Here is a 22,585-nt window from a genome sequence, read left to right on the forward strand (position 1 = left end):
AGTACATATTTAAATTTTGTATTTAAATACGTACTCCCCAATCCTGGCTGTGAATGACACTGAGCTATGCTTCAGCTATTAAGCCGCAATTGATTCTCAAATATCGTGTTATTAAAAAATAATTATAATATATATATATTTATTAACTTTACACCGACCCGTTTCTCTCACGTCAACGACAACCTCCTCCTAAATCGTTCCACTGTTTTAAATTTTATCTGCCCGTTCTGTCGGAGCTATTCGGTATTTAGGGGCGGGGCGACGCCCTGCCCCATAGACCAGACTGCAATCTGTGGCTACTCGAACACGCTGATATACTGAATCACACCATCGGTAGCAAGACAGGAGTGTTTACTCCACATCTCACATCCATGGCGCTGTGTAACGGGGATAGCAAGGTCAGTACACCGGCCTAAGTATACATCCCATAATGTGTTTAAAAGCATGTTCTGTCCGTATCACCTGTATTCGCCTCTGAGAGTCCCAGTTCACATGCGGCCTGTCGTGCTGAGAAACTTAGAGCGTGTATTTATTTAGGTGGTTTTGTTGTACCTTTAAAACATTTGCCATGTTGGAAATTGCATGCTGGCTATTCGTGCTATTGCACTCCACCTGACTTATTTCATGCCGTGGTGTATGATAAATTATGAGCGTTAGATGCCCAGGGCGAGACGAGCACAGCGGGCTCGGCAATCTTGAGAAACACAAGCTCGAGCGCTGAGCCGGGCTCGCGAGGACTGTCCATGAGGCTAAGCTAATGCTAGTTAGCCGCACACTCAATGTGACATGCTGAACCTCCGTTGCTAGTGAGGTTTCCGAGCTTTGGCTGAAACGAACAGCGACAAGTTGTTAGCAGATACTAAGTATTTTCCTCTGGTACATATGTAACAAGGGCTAACTGAAAAGTTGAGCTTTGTGTTTACATTCTGCAATCCAATGCATATTCTCAGTGGATATAGGGTTTTGCTAGCTGTAGGTGTGATTTTTATATTTTGTTTGTTTGTAGGTTTTGTTTGTTTGCACTGCTTAACTATCTTTTGTCATTTTGTTGATTGGTTGCTGTACCAGTTGTGCTGGAGTTGAGTAAGTGACTACTGTTTAATGCTCTCACAAACCACATTGGATTCATCGCAGTAAAAGCCTGATGACTATATAAATAAAATATATATATATATATATTTGCCTACTTGATTTTAGTAGGCAAAGTTTTGTTTGATAGATATGATGCAGACTAATTGATATATTCTGAAATGTGATTTGAAATATGTATTTGCTTAAATGTTGCTCATATGTGTTATATATTATTATTTGCATATGTGACCAATTTTGTACTATCACTTACCCAATACCCCCTGGAGCCTTTTTGTACCCCTTTAGCACTGTTGCCCTGTTTTATGATATATACTACTAAGTCAATGAAGGTTTAGGCCATTTTATTGATTATGTATTAAAGGAATATTCTGGGTTCTGTACAAGTTTAGCTCAGTCGACAGTATTTCTGGCATAATGTTGATTACCACAAACTATTTTTACTCATCCTTCTTTTTCTTTGAAGCAAAAATCGAGGTTAGAGTGGGAAGAGAACAAAGAGAATGGGGCCAATTTTTGGAGGGTTTAAATGCAGAACTGTGAAGGTTATAATGTTATAAAAGCACTACAAATTAATTCTATTAAAACCCAATGAATTTGAGGTGTAAAGTTGTTTAAATCGTCATTTTTATGGTTGTTTTAAGGTTTATGGCGTTATGGCAACAAAGTTGTAAAATTGAATGTAACTTTACACAGAAAAGGTTAGTGTGTGACTATCACACTAAAATCACGTTAACACTCGTTGTTTGTCTCTTGTATGCACAGATACCTTTTTTTCTCTGTTCCGATATCGGAAATCTCAGTATCAGCCATACTAGTGTTTTTGTTTTTTTTGCATAATCAGTTTAGAATATCTTCACATTATTGTGTGGAACTAATTGGGTGTACTCTTTAATATGTAAAGAAACACAAACCTCTAACTACACATTATTTCAATATAAATGAATAGCTTATTAATAAACACTTTATTATTAACTAGTATACTAGATAATTTAGCAGCAAAATTAACAGTAAGTCCAGTCTTCAAGTTTTAGTAGAAAAGAAACCAGTGTTTTATTCACTGTTTTTATTCGCATTATTTTCCAAAAATATTTCACCTTGCTTCTGGACTTTTTTGGTCAATTTAGTTGTAAGACACATTAACACAGTTATTTTTTGGAACACATTCAACTTAAATATTGTTATAAATTGTAAACAAATACTACTAATTATGATGATGATAATAATAATAAATTGTTATTAATATTATTGATTTTTAATTTGAAATACAACTGTAGTATGTTTAAATCGTGCACTTTTTAAGCCCTCACAATTTTATTTTGACATTCTAAACTCTACAGTAAGTCCTGTATGTGTTTGTTTGACAGTAGTTTAATTCGCTTCTATTCAAATTCTGGTAAAATTCACCTCCGGTGCCATTCTAAATGCATATTATAAGTGAACCGAACTAATGAGCATCTACATCTGAGATGCTGTTCTTGAGTAGCGCTCAAATAGCTGCAAGTGTATCTCCAGCCTGTGTGTGAGTTTGTCAACATAGCAGCACCATTCACTAACTAAATATTATATATTTACTTATTAAACACAGCCTTTTGTGATTCACAGAGCTATCGCACATCTTCAAGTGGCTTTGAATAAAATGCACAAGACATATTAACTACTTCAATGGTGTTTTTATGGTTCTATTAAGTCATTTGGAGCTTGACAGTAACGACCATGACTAACACGGCGTATCAGATTTGGATCGGGCTAATCTGACCGATACCGATTCATCTAAAAGATTCAGTATCGGAGCTGATACCAATCCGGGTACTTTTGTGGCTATAATTATGAAACGGTGAGTATTTTAGCATTTATGGATTGGCCCCATTCACTTTCAGAAATGGTTATGTGTGCTACATGTGCACATGTCCACCTCCTTCCCTGGGATTCATGTGACTACAATGATCAGAAGCAGCACATCTGCAGTCTCTGGTCACATGCGCACACATGCCTTTAAATGCATCCCAAATTCAATTAGTGCCATTTTAATTGCTCAACTTGGAGAACTTAGAGGTTTGTGTTATTCATAGTGTTTTTTTTTTTTTTGTGTTTGTCTATAGCTGGATATCGTTGGAGAGCCTAAAGATGGTTTATGTTCCTATGAGGGTGCCGTGGCGATCCTGGATGCAGGTGCACAATATGGGAAGGTGATTGACAGGCGGGTGCGAGAGCTTTTTGTCCAGTCAGAGATTTTGCCTTTGGAGACACCAGCCTTCGCCATCAGAGAACAGGGTTTCAGGTGAGCCCATAAGAGAGCCAAGTCTTGCTTATCTTTTCATTCATTAGAAGGTTCCCATGTTAAAAAGTGCCAGGGAAGCCTAATTGAATTAGCAAATGTTTGAAATGGTAACCAACAGGAATTCATATCTAAACTAACACTTTTTTTAATCAAAGACCCTCTCCCTTAAAAACAGAAAACTTTGTAAGAATTAAACTTGATTTCTTTGATCAGGTTGCTACATATTTGAAACTTTGATTTTTGTCCTTAATTGGGGAAAATGCCATTGTGTTGTAAAAGTTAAAAGGCAAAGTATTGTTTTTTCAATTCTGTGTAAAGTGTTCTGAAATCTCAAGCTCTTTTAAAATGTCCTAGATATTTGTAAAACACCAGTTAGAGTTGATGATAAACAGGCGGGTTGGTTTATTTTCATATTCTGACCTTGATAGAACACAGTGTGAGTTTGTGGAGTGCTGTGCATCCCACCTGTGAGGACATAAAAGGAAACAAAGCTGTTATGTTTTCCTAGAGCGTTGAGCAATGAGAGAATATGCCTGATAGAAAAACCCAACATTTGTTTAGATAACTGGCTCACGTGATCTTGCCACTGCATAAGAGCTTTCTCCATCCCAGTGATACAAGACAGGCTTTTCCTATCTCTCGCAGCCTCTCTCTCTCTCTCTTGTTTGGGTTGTGTATTTTGGTTAATATAGCTATATTTAAGCAATATCTTACAAGCAATAGTGCTGTTATACTGAATATCAGTGGCTACTAAAGTCTACTAAATATTAGCACTCTTGGAGTACCACTTGGTTGGTCAAATTGTAAGACGTGAACTAGCTGTTGCATGATGGATTGTATTTTGTATATTGAATTATTGTCTCTGATGTTAGGGCCATTATTATATCTGGAGGGCCAAACTCTGTCTATGCTGAGGATGCACCTTGGTTTGACCCAGCCATATTTACCATCGGAAAACCAGTTCTTGGAATCTGCTATGGAATGCAGGTGAGAAATGCTTTGCTCTGTAGCTCAACAGTATGTTTGCATTTCACATTTATTGCAACTAGCATATATTTTTCATGAGATGAAACCCATCAGTTCTGAAATGAGAATAGTGTCATTGGAATTCTCTTTTAAACAAATACTTGATCTAATACATAATCTGTCAAAACACTAACTAGCTGTGTTTGCATTTCTCAGATGATGAATAAAGTTTTTGGTGGCACAGTGCACAGAAAGAGCGTGAGGGAGGATGGTGTTTTTAACATTGTGTTGGACAACTCCTGTTCTCTTTTCAGGTAGAAGTCCCCTCAATAAGGCCTTTCACCATGTAGCATATGCGCATGCACTTCCTAAAGGTCTAAAATGTATGTGTGTAATTCTAAATTGAGTTTCCTTTTGCTTAAACCCTTGTTTCCAGGGGATTGCAGAAGGAAGAACCCGTTCTGCTGACACATGGTGACAGTGTCGACAAAGTAGCAGATGGATTCAAAGTTGTCGCCCAGTCTGGAAACATTATTGCAGGTAGAACATACTGTTGGGCAAAGTTGGACCAAAATGTCACTTTGTGCAGGAATTTACCCATTTCATTTTGGCCTTTAGATTAAATATACATTTTAAATAGGAAATTAGGGAATATTAATCAAGCAACATTGACAGAAAACCACTTGCTGCTCTTGGCAGTGTAACTTTAGCTTTAATATGCCATTTAAAGGCCAAACACAACGTAAAAAGAGAACTTTAATTGCATGTTTTTTTTCTGTACTCTGTGAATCAGTATTAATATATCAATACTAATAATGCAGTTGAGACTTGGAAACAGCTGTGAAATATATTTTCTACCCTTAATATTTTCCCTATATTGTCCATCTTGTTATAATTACCTTGAGCAACTCGAACAAACTTCAAAGTAGGAAAATGAACTGTGTTGACCTGGGACATTGTTAACCACAGATCCAGCTTCAGCTGAAAAGCACGTGTTGAATGTCACATGTAATTAAAGTTTATCTCTTTAAGACACAAGCTTTGTGCTACTGTTACACAACAAATTAAATAGTTTACCTGTCCTGCTTTAGCTAAAATTAGAATGTTATGATTACACTGTGCCAATATAGTTAAAGTTAAAGCAATATAGTTAAAGCAAAAATAAACAATGTTTTCAAATCAGCTTTCCGAATACGGTCCTCACCTGCATTTATTTATTTTTCAAACAGTCAGATAGCCCCACCCCCAACTTGCGCTATAGGTTGATTCACGGTCTAAGCAGGTTTCTCAAAATATTTTTATAGTGCCACAGAGACACTGTTTACAGTTTGAGAATTAACCTATGAATAGCTTACAGTTTTCTCTGTATATTAAAGGAATAGTTCACCCAAAAATGAAAGTTCTCTCTTTATTCACTTACCCTGATGCCATCCCAGATGTGTTGTACTGTCTTCAGCAGAACACAAATGAAGATTTTTAGAAGAAGATTGAGCTCTGTCAGGTCCTTATAATGGAAGTACATGGGTGTCAGCACTTTGACTGTCCAAAAGTCACATTTAGGCAGCATAAAAGTAATCCATGTGACTCAGTCGATCAATGAATGTCTTCTGAAGCGAATCGATAGATTTATGTAAGGAGCAAGTTGATTAATTCAAACATTTTAACTTTAAATCGGTGCTTCCATCCAGGGCTCTAACGCGGTTTCAAATGGCCAAACTCTCACGTGACATTCGTTCTTCGTTGTAAATTCTGTTGTGTCGTGTCAGCAGCGTAATGCGCTTTTTAAAAGTTAATAACGTTTTAATTATCTTTATTTTACACAAACTTAGCAATTTGCTTTAGAAGACATACGTTGATTGACTGGAGTCATGTGGATTACTTTTATGCTGCCTAAATATGACTTTTGGACCGTCAAAGTGCTGGCACCCGTGCACTTCCATTTGTAAGGACCTTCTTCTAAAAATCTTTTGTGTTCTGCTAAAGAAAGGGTAATGAATGATGAGAGAATTTTCATTTTTGGGTGCACTATACCTTAAAGCTGAGATAAAAGAAAGTATTTTAACACTGAAAATGTTACATCAGCTTAAATGGATGTGAATAATTTTTTTTTGAGCATGTTCTTTTGTTTTCTTCTGAAATCGTTTCTTTGACGCCCCTGTTCCAGATGTTCATTTGTCTGTAGATGAATGTTTCATCAAGCCTGTGGGTTTTGTGGTTTAAGACATTTCCTGTGCCCATCACTGTCTCAGGCATTGCTAATGAGCAGAAAAAATTGTACGGGACTCAGTTTCATCCAGAGGTGGATCTGACCGAAAGAGGGATGGACATGCTCCGCAGTTTCCTGTTTGAGATTGCTGGCTGCAGCAGTAACTTTACTGTACAGAACCGTGAACTGAACTGCATCAGGGAGATCAGAGAGAAAGTGGACAAATCCAAAGTTCTGGTGAGTACAGTACCCCTATACCTGCCAACTGAAGGGATAGTTAACCCAAATATAAAACCTAAATTACTGAATTCCTTTCATGAACCACTAAAGTAGATGTTTAGGCAGGGTCACTCTCATTGCATCTTTCTGCCATACAAACAAATTGAATGGTGGCTGAGGCTAATATTCTGCCAATCATCTCCTTTTGGTTTCCATTAATCAGTTTAAGGTCAATCATTGTCTAATTAAAGGACCAAAAAATACAGAGTGAAAACTCTGATTTAATAGGGTGTGCGTGGTGTAAATGTTACTATTGTTGTGGGCACAAATATATATAGATCTACTTTGATTTACTAAATATTTTTTTTATTTGGTTGAAGGAACATTATCAGAATGTTATCAGAATACTCTTTGTTGAATTTTCACTCCAGGCAGTTATTGGGTGGGATATAGTGTGTGTAAGGGTAAGTAAATAGAAAATTCGAATTACTCTGTTCTCTTTCTTTTTTTTTTCTAGAAAATTTTTATGTATTAAAAAAAAGCTATTCCCAAGCATTTCCTGTGTATTTGGGTTTGTGTATCTTGTTTGCAGTTACAATCTGATATGAGTCCTTACTAAACCTGGATCTCTGTTATGTGCTGTGTTTGTATGAATGTGTGCAGGTGTTATTGAGTGGTGGTGTAGATTCCACTGTATGCACAGCCCTGCTGAATAAAGCCCTGAATCAGGAGCAAGTGATTGCTGTTCACATCGATAATGGCTTTATGAGAAAGCGAGAGAGTCAGAGTGTTGAAGAAGCATTGACTAAACTTGGCATCAATCTCAAAGGTAACCTACAGAAATTCAATAAATATAAAAATGTGTCAAGTTCTTAGAAATGAAATGTTCATATTACGGTTGGTTTTCATATACGTATTTAAAAACATATTTTGTTTTACATTTCCTGTTTTATAATTTTCTTGTCACATGACAACAAATTGACTTGATGCGTTTTGGTTACACCACAAATTGCTTTGGTGAATTTTAAAACAAAAATGTTTCATTGCCTATTTTAAATAACAATTTTATAATTTGGGATAGACTTTTATAATGTTTGTTTTGTTTTCTTCAAAAATGTCATCCTTTTAATGAGACTTATTCGTTATGATCTGGGCACACAAAATGACTGACACAAATTTTCATTAATTTTAATTTAGAAATTGAAAATGTTAATCTTATAAGAGGTGTAGTCAAGTCAATGTCTTCACAAATTGCATTTAAATGTATTATAAATAGGTTCATCAGTGGATTTGGACAGAAACAACAATTACTTATTGTCTTTCAGTGTTTTACCCGTGGTTTTCTTAATCTCTCAATTTTGATCTGAATATAATCTAAATCTGTTTTGTGTCAATATGAAGTGAAATAGTCATCAATGTGACTTAAATATGTTTCTCTCTCTTTCTACTTCACAGTGGTAAATGCAGCACACACCTTCTACAATGGCACAACGACCCTGCCAATATCAGAGGAGGACCGCACACCCAGGAAACGCATCAGCAAGACGCTCAACATGACCACAAATCCAGAGGAGAAGAGAAAGATCATTGGGGATACGTTTGTAAAAGTGTGTAGCTTTGCTTTGCAAATAACTCTGTTCCAATTCTCTGCCTCAAGTACTGGAACCATTAACATCCGCCTGTAGCATTAACTGAATTGATGTCGTCATTATTATCAGATGGTCCAGTAATGATGTTAGAGTAGGGAGCTGACTTTAATATTGATTCGCCTTAAAATCTTGTGTATACACATCAAACAAGACTTTGCCTGGAGAATAAACCAATTATAGTGCATTAAAGTCTCAAAGTTGCAAAGTGATCTAAGAGGATGTGTAGCAGACGATGGACTATGTAATATGGAGAATTATGCAACAGAATGGCGGGGCTCTAATGTGCTGTCTCTCTCAGGTGGCCAATGAGGTGATTGGAGAGATGAATCTGAAGCCAGAGGATGTGTTCCTGGCACAAGGCACGCTCAGACCAGACCTTATTGAGAGCGCCTCTCACCTTGCTAGCGGGAAGGCAGAAGTTATCAAAACACACCACAACGACACCGAGCTTATCCGCAAACTCCGAGATGAGGTAAAGATTAATTTCGGCCAAGTTCTTGTGGAGTCATGGTGCTCAGATGGATGATGCTGGTTTGAGCCCTTTCTGCAAATCCTATTCCCAAAATATACACTTTATGGTCATGTCAAAGTTTTCAAATGTCTTTAATTATAAAATGTGGAAAATAGTAGTTATAAAGAATAGTTGTTATATATATCCAAACTTTTGACTTTTAAAAGAATATAAATAGAAATATACTGTACACTCTGAGCACTTTATTAGGAAAACCTGTACACCTACCTACTTAATGCTCACATCAACCATCAGAATGGGGGAAAAATGTGATTGCAATGATTTCGACCGTTGTATAATTGTTAGTGCCGGATAGGCTGGTTTGAGTGTTTCTGTAGCTGTTGATCTCCTGCGATTTTCACGGACAACTAGAGTTAATTCTGAATGGTGCTAAAAACATCCAGTGAGTGGCAGTTCTGCGGATGATGATGAGAGGGCAACAGAGAATAGCCAGACTGGTTCGAGCTAACATAAAAGCTACGGTAACTGAGATAACCACTCTGTACTGTTGTAGTGAGCAGAATAACATCTCTGAATGCACAACACATTGAACCTTGAGGTAGTTGGGCTACAACAGCAGAAGACCACATCAGGTACTTAATGTACCTAATAAAGTGCTCAATGAGTGTGTATATATAAATATCCCTGTTCCCTTTTTTTTATCAAAGTAACTGGAAATTGCTTTCTGTATTTTTATTTTAAAAGGTGTATGTATGCTTGGATTAAAATGTCTAATTTTAGCATTGAAGCACATAAACGAAGGAATAGTTGTAATGCGTTCCTTTTGTCAATATTGGTGAACTCAAGCAGGGAAAGTGTTTTTAAAAGGCATTTGGCTGAAGTGTATTCAGAACCCCCTGCGGTGTAACAGAATAGAGGAGCGCAGTAGGGAGTCTCTCCCTCTTAACATTAGAGAAACTAGAAACTAAATGATTTCTTCATACTAACTGTTATTTGCTGTTTCTTGTGACCATTGTGCCCTTCAGGGAAAAGTAATTGAACCGCTGAAAGATTTCCATAAAGATGAAGTGAGAGCTCTAGGTCGAGAGCTAGGGCTTCCTGAAGAGATCATCTCTCGACACCCCTTTCCTGGTGAGACCATTAAAGAGTTCAAAAACCTTTTTTCTTTCTAATTAAAGAATAGTGATTCAAATAGTTATCAGTAAAAAGTAATTACATAAATTTTTGGGTAGTGCATTTTGGGTCCTGTTAGCCTTTTGATTTAAGAGACCGTTCAACCAAAAATGAAAATTCTTTCATCATATACTAACCTTGTCATTCCAAACCCATATGACTCAAGTTCTTCTGTGGAACACAGTTGGAGACGTTAAGCAAAGTTACAGCTTCAGTCACCATTTGCTTTCATTGCATCTTTTTTTTCCATACAATGAAAGCGAATGTTAACTTGGGCATTAGTAATTCTGTATAACATCACCTTTTGTGTTCCACAGCAGAAAGTCTGATGTAAGATACAAGTCATTCATGGGATTGTGTAGACCATCACACTTATCTGTCATTTTGTTTGTAATGCGTGTTGCAGGTCCAGGCCTGGCCATTAGAGTGATCTGTGCTGATGAGCCTTATAACAGTAAAGACTCTGCTGAAACAAGTAATATCCTGAAAATCATCACAGACTTCTCTGCCAGTGTCAAAAAGGTGTTTAAATTGTGCTGTCTTGTTTGCTGAATTATTGGCACTGACCTTTATCCAAAATGTACGTCAGTATGTTCATTGATAGTTAAAAGTAGATACTTGAAGCTCACAGTACCCTGTGGATTATATCATGCCATTTATAAAATCTCAGATGTTTTTTCGTTCAGCCACATACCCTTCTTCAGAGAGTGAAGTCCTGCATATCAGATGAGGAGGAAGATAAACTGATGCAGATCACCAGCCTTCATTCACTAAATGCCTTTCTGCTGCCAATCAAAACTGTTGGTGTCCAGGTGAGCTTCATTTTCTGCCCTTGCTTTCATGTAACATTTGCTCATGGTGTAGCTATTATCAGGCATATAATTTTTTATGAGGACTCACACACCTACATGTTATCACTGACTACATGTCACGTTCTTTGAGTAGAATTCAAATGAGATAATGTGTAAATTGTCATGTTTACATTCTGCATTCATGTAATGCACTATACGCAGCCATAATATGCACTGTTAAACATCTGTTATTGTATTTCATTATGACACTGATACAGGCATAAATAAGCATAGAGAAAATATTTTGTATTAATTTATAGGCATATCCAAAGACTGTTTAGTCCAAGAAGGACAATGAATGGGAGAAATTGGAATGCCCTGTATGGCAGATGTAGAAAAGATTTACAGGTTGTAGAGCCAATCACCTTTTAGATACAGACATAACCTAACAATAGACTCAAGAACGCACGTGCATTAGCTGGACCAGCCTGAAAAATAGCATTTTCTAGTATGGTCTGAGCCAAAGAAGTACAATTTATGTTACCATTGTCAGATTTAACCGCTGATTTGAAATGTGTTCATCATAATATTGACCAAGATCTTGGACATTTCGTGCTTTCCCCATTTAAGTAGATAGGAGCTGTACTTCTATGCTGCTTGTATTCATAGATAAGATCTGCCTATGAGCGTTCTAAAGATGGCCGCCTATTTGACTGACTTGCCTTGAAAGGGACTTTTGCATATCTAACTTTAGGCAGAAGCCACATGAATGAAGCAGCATAACAAACAACAGGGTGAATGGGCACTTGAGAGAATTTTAGTAGAATTGGCCAAATTAGTCTGTAGACTAATACAAATTAAAAAAAAATCACATGACATGGTCTTGGAAAATGTCTCTATGCGAACAATCATACAGATGTAGGTAACTTTGCTCTTTTAATTACGCCAGAGTGTTCATGTTGACTGATCATTACTGACTGAAGAATGGAAACACAATTAGCTGTTAGCCACAAAGTAGGTGGAACTCCAGGTCAGACCTACTGTTGACATGGACCAATGTCAATATGAAGGTGTTTAATAGCAGCTACAAAGTTTTTCTAAAGAGTTTGCACAAGTGAGCAGTTTCGAACCACCGAATTGAACTAAAAAATGGATCCGTTTTGGCTATAAGTATATAGGTGCCTTTGGGTAATCTGTTTGGAAATATTAGTTTTGCAATTCCATTTGGTGCAACTACTGGTGCTGAATTTTTTGCAATTCATAAGTCTCTGACAGCCCTTTTCCACCGATATGTGTGGGTTCTTGGGCCGGTGCGAATTCTTGAACTGTTCTGTGCGTTTCCACTGCAGAAAAAGCCATTCAGTAGTGAAAACTGGTTCAGCATAGGTCCCAAATGCTCAGCAATATAACATTGCCATTTTGGTGGAAAAGGGTTATGACTGAACCCGTGTCTCTGACTAGGTCTATGAAGTGCTGTGTTTGTTGACCTACCTCATCAATAAGCAAGTAAAGCTCCTTAAATTTAAGGTTCTTAGTGAAGCAAACAGTTATCAGTTCTGTCTTCGGCTCCCATTTGTCCTCATTTTCCATTTTAATTGTAAGGTTAGTGTGACTGCTCAGGGCTCATCTGTTCTATGTTAAATTTATACTGTTTCCAAGATGATGAACTCTGTCTGGAAAACAGAATACTTGTCTGGCTGCTAAGCTCCATTTATTCTTTGACCTGTGTTTTTTGTGGTTAGCCTTTGGCACACAATATCTCTCTCTCTCTCTCTCTCTCTCTCTCTCTCTCTCTCTCTCACTCGCTGACACACACAATTTGGAGTTGTTGAGTAAGACAATGTTTTTTTGAAAATGTTAAGGAGCTATAGTGCCAAAGTATATACAGCGTACAGACTAATAGATTCTATATCTTGTTGCTATTGCTGCTGTGTGTGAGTCTCATGATGTTTGTATTTACAGACAGATTTATGATCAGCCAGATTAGGCTGGTTTACTTTTGTGAGATGAAGCCATTAGACAGAACGCGTCCAGACAGAGTCAGTCACTGTCTCACCGCATTGCTGGGTTTTGCATGGCTGGGTGTTCCTCTTACAGAAGGCCTATTGCTATACCATGTTGTGCTAAAATTAACATTGTCTCCAGACTCTTAAGCTGGGACATGCTGACCTGCAGTGGGGCAATACGTTTTACATAATGCATTTATCCTTGCATTTAAAATTTGTAGTGTTTAACCTTTAATAATTTAACAGTTGGTGTGCTCTCCAAAAGAATGGTGTACAGTAGTGTTGATACAGTCATATTTATTAGGGTTTTAAATGGATTAAACCATTTTAATTAATCACACAGGTTTCTGTGATTTTGTGATGAATAATAGTACATGCTATATTAAAACAAGCATTAAACTTTGTACTTTATCTTGAAGAACTTGCAAGAAATTGGTTAGTCATAATTTATTTAAATATGTACACGTTAAACTTAAGTGTTTTTGTGGATCGAGTTCTGACTTCAACTGTGTGTGTATGCACAGTGGGAGAAATAAGTATTGAATGCATCATTAAGTATATTTCCAATTAGGCTTTTCACATGACATTTTCAATAGACTTTGGTATTAACTCAAGAAATTCACACACAAAAAAATTAAAGTCCATAAATTAGGTTATGTTTAATAAAGAGGAATGACACAGGAAAAAAAGTATTGAACATGCGAACTGAAATTTATTTAATACTTTGAATCCTTTATTTGTAATGACAGCTTCAAGACACTTCCAGTATGAGGAAATTAATCGGCCGCAGTATTCCGGTGTGATTTTGGCCCATTCTTCTAATTATATTGTCTTTAAATCTTGAAGATTACGGGGGCCCTCTTGTGAACCTTGATCTTTAGCTCTTTCCACATCTGTTCAATTGGATTCAAATCAGGTGATTGACTGGGCCATTCTAACGCTTGATTGTTTTTTATCTCTGAAACCAATTGAGAGTTTCCTTTGCTGTATGCTTTGGATCGTTGTCCTGCTGGAAGGTCCGCCCACATCTCATCTTCATCATCCTAGTGGATGACAGCAAATTCTTCTCAGAATCTCCTGGTAAAGAGCTCCATTCATCATTCCTTCAATTATATGACGTCTGCCAGTACCATGCGATGAAAAACAGGCCCACACCATGATGCTTCCACCTCAAAACCTCACTGCTGGTATAGTGTTTTTAGGGTGATGTGCAGTGCCATTTCTTCTCCAAACATAGTGTGTAGAATGACAGCCAAAAAGTTCAATTTTGCTCTCGTCTGACCAGACTACACTCTCTCAGAATTGAATAGGCTTGTCCAAATGAGTTGTAGCAAACTTTATTCTAGCTTTGGCATGCCTTTTCTTTAGTAATGGAGACTTGTGGGGTGAGCGTGTATGGAGACCATCTTGGTGGAGTGCATTGCCTTTTGTTTTCTCTGTGTCGATGGTACCTGCTGCCTCAGTGTTTATGGATCTCTTTCCAAGTGGCTCTTGGGCTACTCTTCTGACTATTCTACTGACTCTCTGGTCAGAAATCTTGTGAGGAGCTCCTGTGCATGGCCTGTTGATGACGGAGTGATGTTGCTTCCACTTGCGGATTATGGCCCCAATGGTGCTTGCTTGAAGATTCAGAAGTTTTGAAATATTTTTTTGTAACGGATTCATCAATATTTTTCCCAACAATAAGGTTGCGAAGGTCTTTGGTGAGCTCTTTGCTTTTACCCATCATGAGATGTTTCTTGTGACACCTTGGTAAAGAAAAGCCTTTTTTATAGACCATCAATTTACTAATCCAGCTGATATTAATTTGCACAGTTAGGAGGTATAATTACTTCCTAACTACTTACTGATTTCAACTGGTTCCTTGCCGTGTATAACAGCTTTTTCTTTGCATCTTCAAAACTTTTTTCCTGTGTCATTCCACTTTATTACACATAACTTTATGGACTTTAATGTTGTGAATTCTTTAAATTTGCGGATTTCTTGAGTTAATACTGATGTCTGGTGAAATTTTAATAAGAGCCTCATTAAAAATATATTTACTGAAAAAAAATATGCGATCAATACTTATTTCCCCCACTGTGTGTGTGTGTGTGTGTGTGTGTGTGTGTGTGTGTGTGTGTTTTATATATTAGTGGTTATTTTTCTCACTATATTGCATTTAAACTTTAGATCCTTATTTTTATGTGTGCATTAATATCTCCAACAGCAAGTCATGAAGAAGCAGGTCACAGTGTACGCAGAGGCTGTGAAGCTGCCATTTTTAGTTAATATCAAGTAACTTATGTCTTGGACACAATATGGGCAGTTTATTTGTTTTTTCCTCCGCTTGTGAAAATTCTGCCAGATGAAGCCAAAGCTGGAGCAATTGGTGCATGTTGCAGAGCAATGCACAGACTGACAGCCTGTTTGGAAAGCTGTGAACACAGACAAGCAGATTGATACAAACAGTGATGCATCCCAGTGTATTTATACTAAATATTAGCATGCTTGGAATGCGGTTTGTCCAACCAGATTGGAGGATGTGAGCAAACTATTGTATAAAAGTGAATTAAACTAGTAGTCTGTGATACGCAGCCCTTGTGTACAGGTTCACTACAAACCTAATAGACTTTACACTTTATAGAGATGTAATTAGAATGAATATTTTTAGCTTTCCCAAGATGGATCTGCAGGAGAGTGTTGGAGGGCAGAACATGATCTAACACTGATTCCATATGATCCCGTTTGTACAGGGTGACTCTCGGTCATACAGTTATGTTTGTGGTGTGAGCAGTAAAGAGGCTCCTCACTGGGATTCATTGATGTTCCTGGCCAGACTCATTCCTCGAATCTGCCACTCCATCAACAGGTAATATCATTAGATCATCACTTTCCACCAGCCCCCTTCCCAACAACCATGCCAACTTTGTTTCAATCAATAAATGATAATTCTCTCATCACTTACTCGCCCTTATTCCGGCTCAAACTTGAATGATTTTTTTCTTCAGCAGAACACCAACAAAGATATTTTAATGGAGATATGATGTCAAGGCAAGTGAATGTTGATAGCCTTTTCAAGCTCCAAAAAAGCACATGGAGGCAGCAGTGGTGTAAACCATATCTTCTGAAGCGGTACAAGCATTTTTGGGTGAGAACAGACCAAAATGTAACTCCTTTTAACTTTAAATCTTGACATCAGCAGTATCCTTGGCGATCATGATTTCAAGCTTGATTACACATCCTAGTGCCATGAAGGGTTCTGTGCATAGAACCCTTAATTGAGCTTGAAGTCATTATTGTGCCTAGAGACCACAATGACATGATGTACAGTAAAAACTTGTTACATTCTGGTCTGTACTCACCAAAAAATAGATTGTATCAGTTCAGAAGACATTTATTAAAGCCATGGAGTTTTATGGATTATCTTTATGCTTTTTGGAGCTGGACCATTTGATCACCATTCACTTGCATTTTATGGATAAACAGACATAATATCTCCTTTTAAAATATTTTTTTTTTGTTCCGTGTAAGTAGTAAGAGTTTGAGACTACATAAGGGTGAGTGATGAGAATTATCATTTTTGGGTGAAATATTCCTTGAAATTTTAGTCTGTTCCCCACACAAAGTTAACCTATGGCTCAAAGACTTGGAAGTCAACTTTTATAATACATTTATAGTGCTATTTTGGAGCTGGGCAGTATAAATCACCACCCACTTGTATGTTAAACTGAAGCTCAGATATTCTGCCTTTCCTTTTATCTCCTTTTGTGTTTAATGTAAAAAAAAAAAAAACTATTTAATTTAATGTGTTATTACATTCTCTATATGAAATAGAAAAATAAATATTGAAATGTTTGTTTTTGTGTCCCCCATTAATCTGCTCCTTTGCAGAGTTGTTTACGTCTTTGGGTCATATGTGAAGGAGCCGCCTACTGACATCACACCCACCTTCCTGACCACTGGTGTACTGAGCACACTAAGACAGGCAGACTTTGTAGCACACACCATTTTGAGGGAGTCTGGTAAGAGTTGGTAGACAGACACTTGCTCTGTCTGCTTCCTTATTGTCATAGCGTTTATGCATGTAAACATTCCTACCACAGCTATGGCTACTGAAAGAGCCAAGTAAAATTTGGTTGGCTTGACAATTCTTTTACTATTGTAAGACTTGGACTTGTGATGTTCCTCACAGTTTTAGCTTTATTAATGTTATGTATAGCTTTTTGTAAAGAGAATGTAGAACATGTATACATAATGACATCTTGATTATCTGGAGTTCACAACAACTGAATAAAGGACTATTCATACCAAGAGCAAAATGAAAATCTAAGCTAACTGCTGATCAAGGCTTTTTTGCTAAATAAAATCTACAAACATTATTGACTTTCAATAAATTCCTCTTATAAATGCCTTGTTTGATTTTTAAAGTCTTGTACACTGCAAATGTTTGTTCACTGTGTGAATAATCCTAAATAGTTGACCAAATCATCTTTAAAGGACTTTGAGCGTAGTTATTTATTTACTGAATTCAATTAGATTTGCTTGGGCCTGATCAGCATGTGACAAGTTCTGCCTTTTCCTCAGGCTACTCGAGTAAGATCAGTCAGATGCCAATCATCCTCACCCCAATGCACTTTGATCGTGACCCGCTGCAGAAGCAGCCATCCTGCAGACGATCTGTCATCATCAGAACCTTCATCACCAGTGACTTCATGACCGGTATTGCTGCAACTCCAGACATCCAAATCCCTGAAGAGGTGAGAGACAGATCCTCCATCCATAAATAATTTAAACTTTTTACGTGGATATGAGGACTTGTGTATAGACGATCGTTTAATGGCAAAAGGTGTTAATCTGATGGATGTGTACTTAGACCAAAATGAGAACATGTCCTGTTTGAACACAGATGGGGCACCAAACATAAAAATGCTATCAAAAAAAGTGATTTTGTAACTTGCAGCGGGTGATCCTGATTAAAATTAGCACAAACACATAATTGTGCGTAAATCTTGAAATAATCCTCAGAGCAACAGGACTTTGCTAAAAACACTGTGTGTGGCTCCACCATCTCTCTAGTTCAGTAGTCAGGGCACTGGCCAGGGAGTCACCAATTTCTAGGGCTGACCCATTAACAAATTAATTCCAGTGCATTGAAATGTTTGCTCCCTAAATATTCACACAAAATACTGTAAAAAAAAATTGGAAACCTCATTACTTACTATACTCATTGGTCATTTCTCTCCCTTAAGCCCAAAGTATACTTCGGCAGGATGCTCACACTTGACGTAAATCTTGTCACTGTTCTTGAGCACTGAACGGTGTGCAACCCGATTTTTCGAACTGTGCATTTTTGAACATGCAGAATGCGCATGCAATTGGAATTATTTGCACTAATTAGTGGGTCCAAATGTTGCCAACACTCACAGCTAAGCCGTCACAAAGAAGTGCTAGAAGATGTAATCGCCACTAAGCAACAGGAGATGAAGAGATCAAGAGTGCTTGTGTGAGGAGGTCAGGAGATACCTGTATTTGTATAACTCATGTCTGAAGGACAATAAAGACATCTTTATGGGTCTAAACTCCTGTAGAGAAAAAGTCAAGGGTCTCATACAAGTTGTAGCATGCATGCACCAATGGCCTGTGTTTGCGAACACTGTTATATAGAGTATACTTCGACAGGCTCGCATTCGACTGTAAAATACATCAAAATTGAAGTATACATGGGGCTTTACCATGGTATTGTCTTCTGAACTCTCTCAGTTGGTTAAATGATGACCGCAAGTCTGAAACGATGAGGTCAAAGCCTTATTTTCTCTTTAAAAATAGTTTGTTTGCAATTCTTTCATGCATAATGTGCTTGAAAGGGAAACAATCTCTTAAATATTAGTTGTAAGATTAAAAATACACTCTCTTTATATTTCTTAACAATTCTTAATATCACTGTTCATTTTAAAGAGCACCTATTATGGTTTTTCAAATATTACCTTTCATTTAGTGTGTTTGTGAATGTAAAAAAAGTCTGCAAAGTTTCAAAAATCAAAGTGCAGGACAAATGGAGTTATTGACTTCCAAAAGAAAGAACTGATTCTGAACGCCTGAAATGAGTCATTAGTAATTCCAGACTTCCTGTACTAACCTAGTAATTTGGTAACCAAAAACCCTCTTCTGGTCTTCATTGGATGCTCGTGAACATCTTTGACCTGCCCTCAAACACTACATTAAGCATTAGACCAATCGAAACAGAGTAGGCTCTCTGAAAGGAAGAGTTTAGAATGAATCCTTTAGAATGGATCATTGAACGAGTCGTTTTTGACACGGGGGAGGTAATGCTGCAATTTAAATTGAGCAAATTAAAGTGTTTTTTTGTCCTTGGATGCATGTAAATCCATTGTATAAGACCTTTAAAACAAAATTACGCACGTTTAAAAACCATAATAGGTGCACTTAAATATCTACAACGAAAATGTTTGATGGAGTTTAAATACAGCACTGTTGTTTAATACCAGCTAAGCTTTACTGGGCAGTCTCGTAATTGTGTCACAGGTAATTGAGTAATAGTGTCCCAGTGTGCAATGGATCAACACCCCAAGGATCATGAAATTATCTGCTGTAATTCCAATATTGGTATCAATAATAATACAATTTTCCCATATGTCAACAATCTATATATATAATGCTCCTCATTTCCATTATTAATTTCCATCCACTAACTCGTTCTCTCTGGCCACAGGTGGTTCTAAAAATGGTCAACGAAATCAAGAAAATCCCAGGCATCTCAAGGGTGATGTATGACCTGACATCCAAACCACCAGGAACCACTGAGTGGGAGTAGAGAGGACTATTCAACCTTCTGACTTCTTGTCGCCACCTCTTCTACCTCCCCCTTACCCAGTACTGCTACATTCCCCTCCAACCCCATTTTATCCGCTCCTGCGACCCCCCCCTTTAGGCACGCTGCCCTGTCATTGTCCCACTAAGACCGGAACATTCCCTACAATGGCAGGCTGTACTGTGATTGCCACAAATTTTTCTCCACTACTTCAGTTCCGCCTCATTTTCTAGGGTTGGTTGTAATATTAGTATTACTATTATTATTGTTCTTATCCTCATTGATGACACATTGATTTTTTTTTTTTCAGCTCTCTGTGTTTAATGCATTGTGACGGGTCACTCCATAATCTATATTGTAGCCACCGAAGGTCTAAGGTCATATTAGGGCAGTTAACTGTCCAAGCGCAGCATGACACACACGCAACTTTTTTATCGAATTTGATTCTGCATTAAGGATGAAGTTCAATGTCTTGTTGCTTTTTGCCTTCTTTTAGCTTGCTTTTACTAAACCGGATCGTGCAGTGTTGATTTTTGGTTTTGATTTCTTACCTGATCTCTTCTACAGAAGTGGCAGGGGAAGAATAGCAGTAGTAGCGCACACACCCATTGAAACGTGACCAATCAATGTTTTCAACTTTATTTGCCAAGTACAGATAAGTTCAGACAGTAAGATCAGAGGGCTTTGTTTTTGGATTGCCGCTAACGCTGTGGAAGGCACTGTTATAACACAGAGGTTTTTGCTGTGAAGGAGACTCCAAACGTAGGAGGCCTCCTGGAACTTGTGCCTGTTTTATCTTTATATTTTTGGTTATTTTGTTTTTCAGGGATGTGAAACTTTATTTTATGCTGCATTGTTTTTAATTTTTCAAGAAAAGGATTATTGACGTTTGAATAGTGACATGTCAGAAAAAGAAGAAAAAAAAATTACTTATGTCTGCATTTTACACCAATATTATGAGTTTGCCTGGGCTGGTCTTGTATACGAGTGAGATCAGCAGTGTTCTTATTTTCACCAATAAAGGCCTTGGTATTTTCTTGTGCTAGGTAGAGCAATAGTGTTTCCAAAGGCAAAAGAAAAGAGATTATTACAGAGGAATAAGGAATAGGAGATTGATGGGACTCTTTACCTGTGGGGCAACACCCATATAGGTCTTTTCCCTTTGAGTCAGTTTGAGCTTAACAGAATTTGGACCATGAGTTTGTGTCAATGTAGGAGTCCTGTGGGTTTGGCCTCGTTAATATTCCACTCCTTTAATTGAAGCGTGTTCTTATATACAATACATAGAGAAAGGGGATCATTTGGGCACTAATGGAGATCTATGTCCAGCCCTCTGTCTAATTTATGATGTAGAGAATTGTTGTGATATAAATAACATGCTTGGTATTTATTGTCTTTAAACCCTCTGTTGTCACAATGGCAAAAAATGAAATGCAAGATGAACAACCTCTTTGTCTTAATTGCAAACCTTGTTCTTAATGTATTTTTTCTCAGTGTCACCTTTATCATATGTATATTTTACTTGTCTATTAAAATACAAATAAACTGCAATATTAAATGATATTCAGTTTCATTTATGCAAATCTGTTGATTTTTCTGCCCCCATTTTTGTGTAAAAAGGCTGTTTTAGTATTGTGCCTCAGACCAAGCCAACGCATGCAGTTTGAAACCAATATTTGTATAATGCAAACTGAGCTTTAATAAAGGACTCCCATGTTCAGATTTCTTTCTCATTAAAGATTATATAGATTGAATTTTGTTTGGTTTATTTAATTAAATATATGAAGCCAGATAATGCTTGTTACAACTGTTTCCTTCTAGACAATGTTCTGATAGATTCTCTGAAAATGCTGTATTTTTCATGGCTTATTTATTATTTTTCAAGTGGGCCTGTTTTCTGGCATCCCTGAAAGGAATCTGTCACATGTGCCCTGATATTCCCATTCGCTGTTACTTTCATGTGGGATTTGTGGAATTTTTCCATGTTTCCTCTGCATTTCAGGGCATACTACAACTTAATGTTTGTAAATGTGTACAAATGCACAGATTAGTGGAACAAGTCGGGACAAATGAATGATCTTCACCTGTAGGTGTTTTATTTTTTGTAATTTCTTGTGCTACTAATGACAGTATTGGGAAGTTGTTCTTATTACATTTAATTTAAAAAAAATATATATATAATATAATTTTAGTTAGTTTAATGTAACTGTTAAAAAAAGTATAGCTATTGTTCATCTGTCCATCTGAGCAGTTATTTTTTATAGTGACAGGCACTTGTTTGTGAAGTCAAGTGAGCTTGTGTGGGGTTCTTATTTCCACCTGGGAAAGGGGTTCAGGTGTGTTACTCTGTGCTGATGGAAGGACATGTAGTGACAAGCACATCCACAAACAGCATCGTCCCAAAGGAAGCTAAAGATACAGTATTAGGGAGCTAACTGGCAGGGGAGGTTCAAGCACTGGTACAGTCACTGAACAAGCTGATGCACACCTGTAACATATCAACCCACATGGTGGTGCTGTTGCTACTGTTCACCCATAACACATTTACTTGTCTTTACAGTTACTATCCCAGTCTGTAACCTGAGCTTTAATGGGTGATGCTTCTCACGAAACCAGTCAATAAAATGTCCTGATACCCCAAATCAATATATAGGCCTATATATATATATATATATATATATGCCAATCAGCCATAACATTAAAACCACCAGCCTAATATTGTGTTGATCTCCCTCGTGTTGCCAAAAGAGTGCCAACCTGCATCTCAGAAGAGCATTCTGAGATGCTATTGTTCTCACCATAATTGAAAAGAGTGGTTATCTGAGTTACTGCAGACTTTGTCAGTTTGAACCATTCTGGCAATTCTCTGTTGACCTCTCTCAAACAAGGCTTTTCCATTCACCGAACTGCTGCTCACTGGAT

At 37.3% G+C, this 22,585-nt stretch overlaps 1 protein-coding gene across 1 annotated transcript; it reads left to right on the forward strand.

Annotated features, from left to right (window-relative positions):
- Positions 1–264: 264 nt before the first annotated feature.
- Positions 265–21,387, forward strand: gmps (guanine monophosphate synthase). Its single transcript, XM_052152034.1, has 16 exons — positions 265–398; positions 3,192–3,370; positions 4,243–4,357; positions 4,553–4,650; positions 4,773–4,876; positions 6,586–6,779; positions 7,425–7,590; positions 8,217–8,368; positions 8,709–8,882; positions 9,908–10,013; positions 10,462–10,577; positions 10,742–10,867; positions 15,588–15,703; positions 16,726–16,856; positions 17,419–17,591; positions 19,565–21,387. Exons 1-16 carry the CDS (start codon positions 372–374, stop codon positions 19,664–19,666), a joined length of 2,079 nt encoding a protein of 692 aa, XP_052007994.1. The 5' UTR covers positions 265–371; the 3' UTR covers positions 19,667–21,387.
- Positions 21,388–22,585: the final 1,198 nt, after the last annotated feature.

Source organism: Xyrauchen texanus, chromosome 21 (genome assembly GCF_025860055.1).
Source record: "Xyrauchen texanus isolate HMW12.3.18 chromosome 21, RBS_HiC_50CHRs, whole genome shotgun sequence".
Lineage (NCBI taxonomy): Eukaryota > Metazoa > Chordata > Actinopteri > Cypriniformes > Catostomidae > Xyrauchen > Xyrauchen texanus.

Coding starts and splice junctions, on each gene's coding strand:
- gmps (XM_052152034.1), top strand. CDS start 372: ATGGCGCTGTGTAACGGGGATAGCAAG. Junction 399..3,191: donor TGTGTAACGGGGATAGCAAG/GTCAGTACACCG, acceptor GTTTGTCTATAG/CTGGATATCGTTGGAGAGCC. Junction 4,358..4,552: donor GAATCTGCTATGGAATGCAG/GTGAGAAATGCT, acceptor TGCATTTCTCAG/ATGATGAATAAAGTTTTTGG.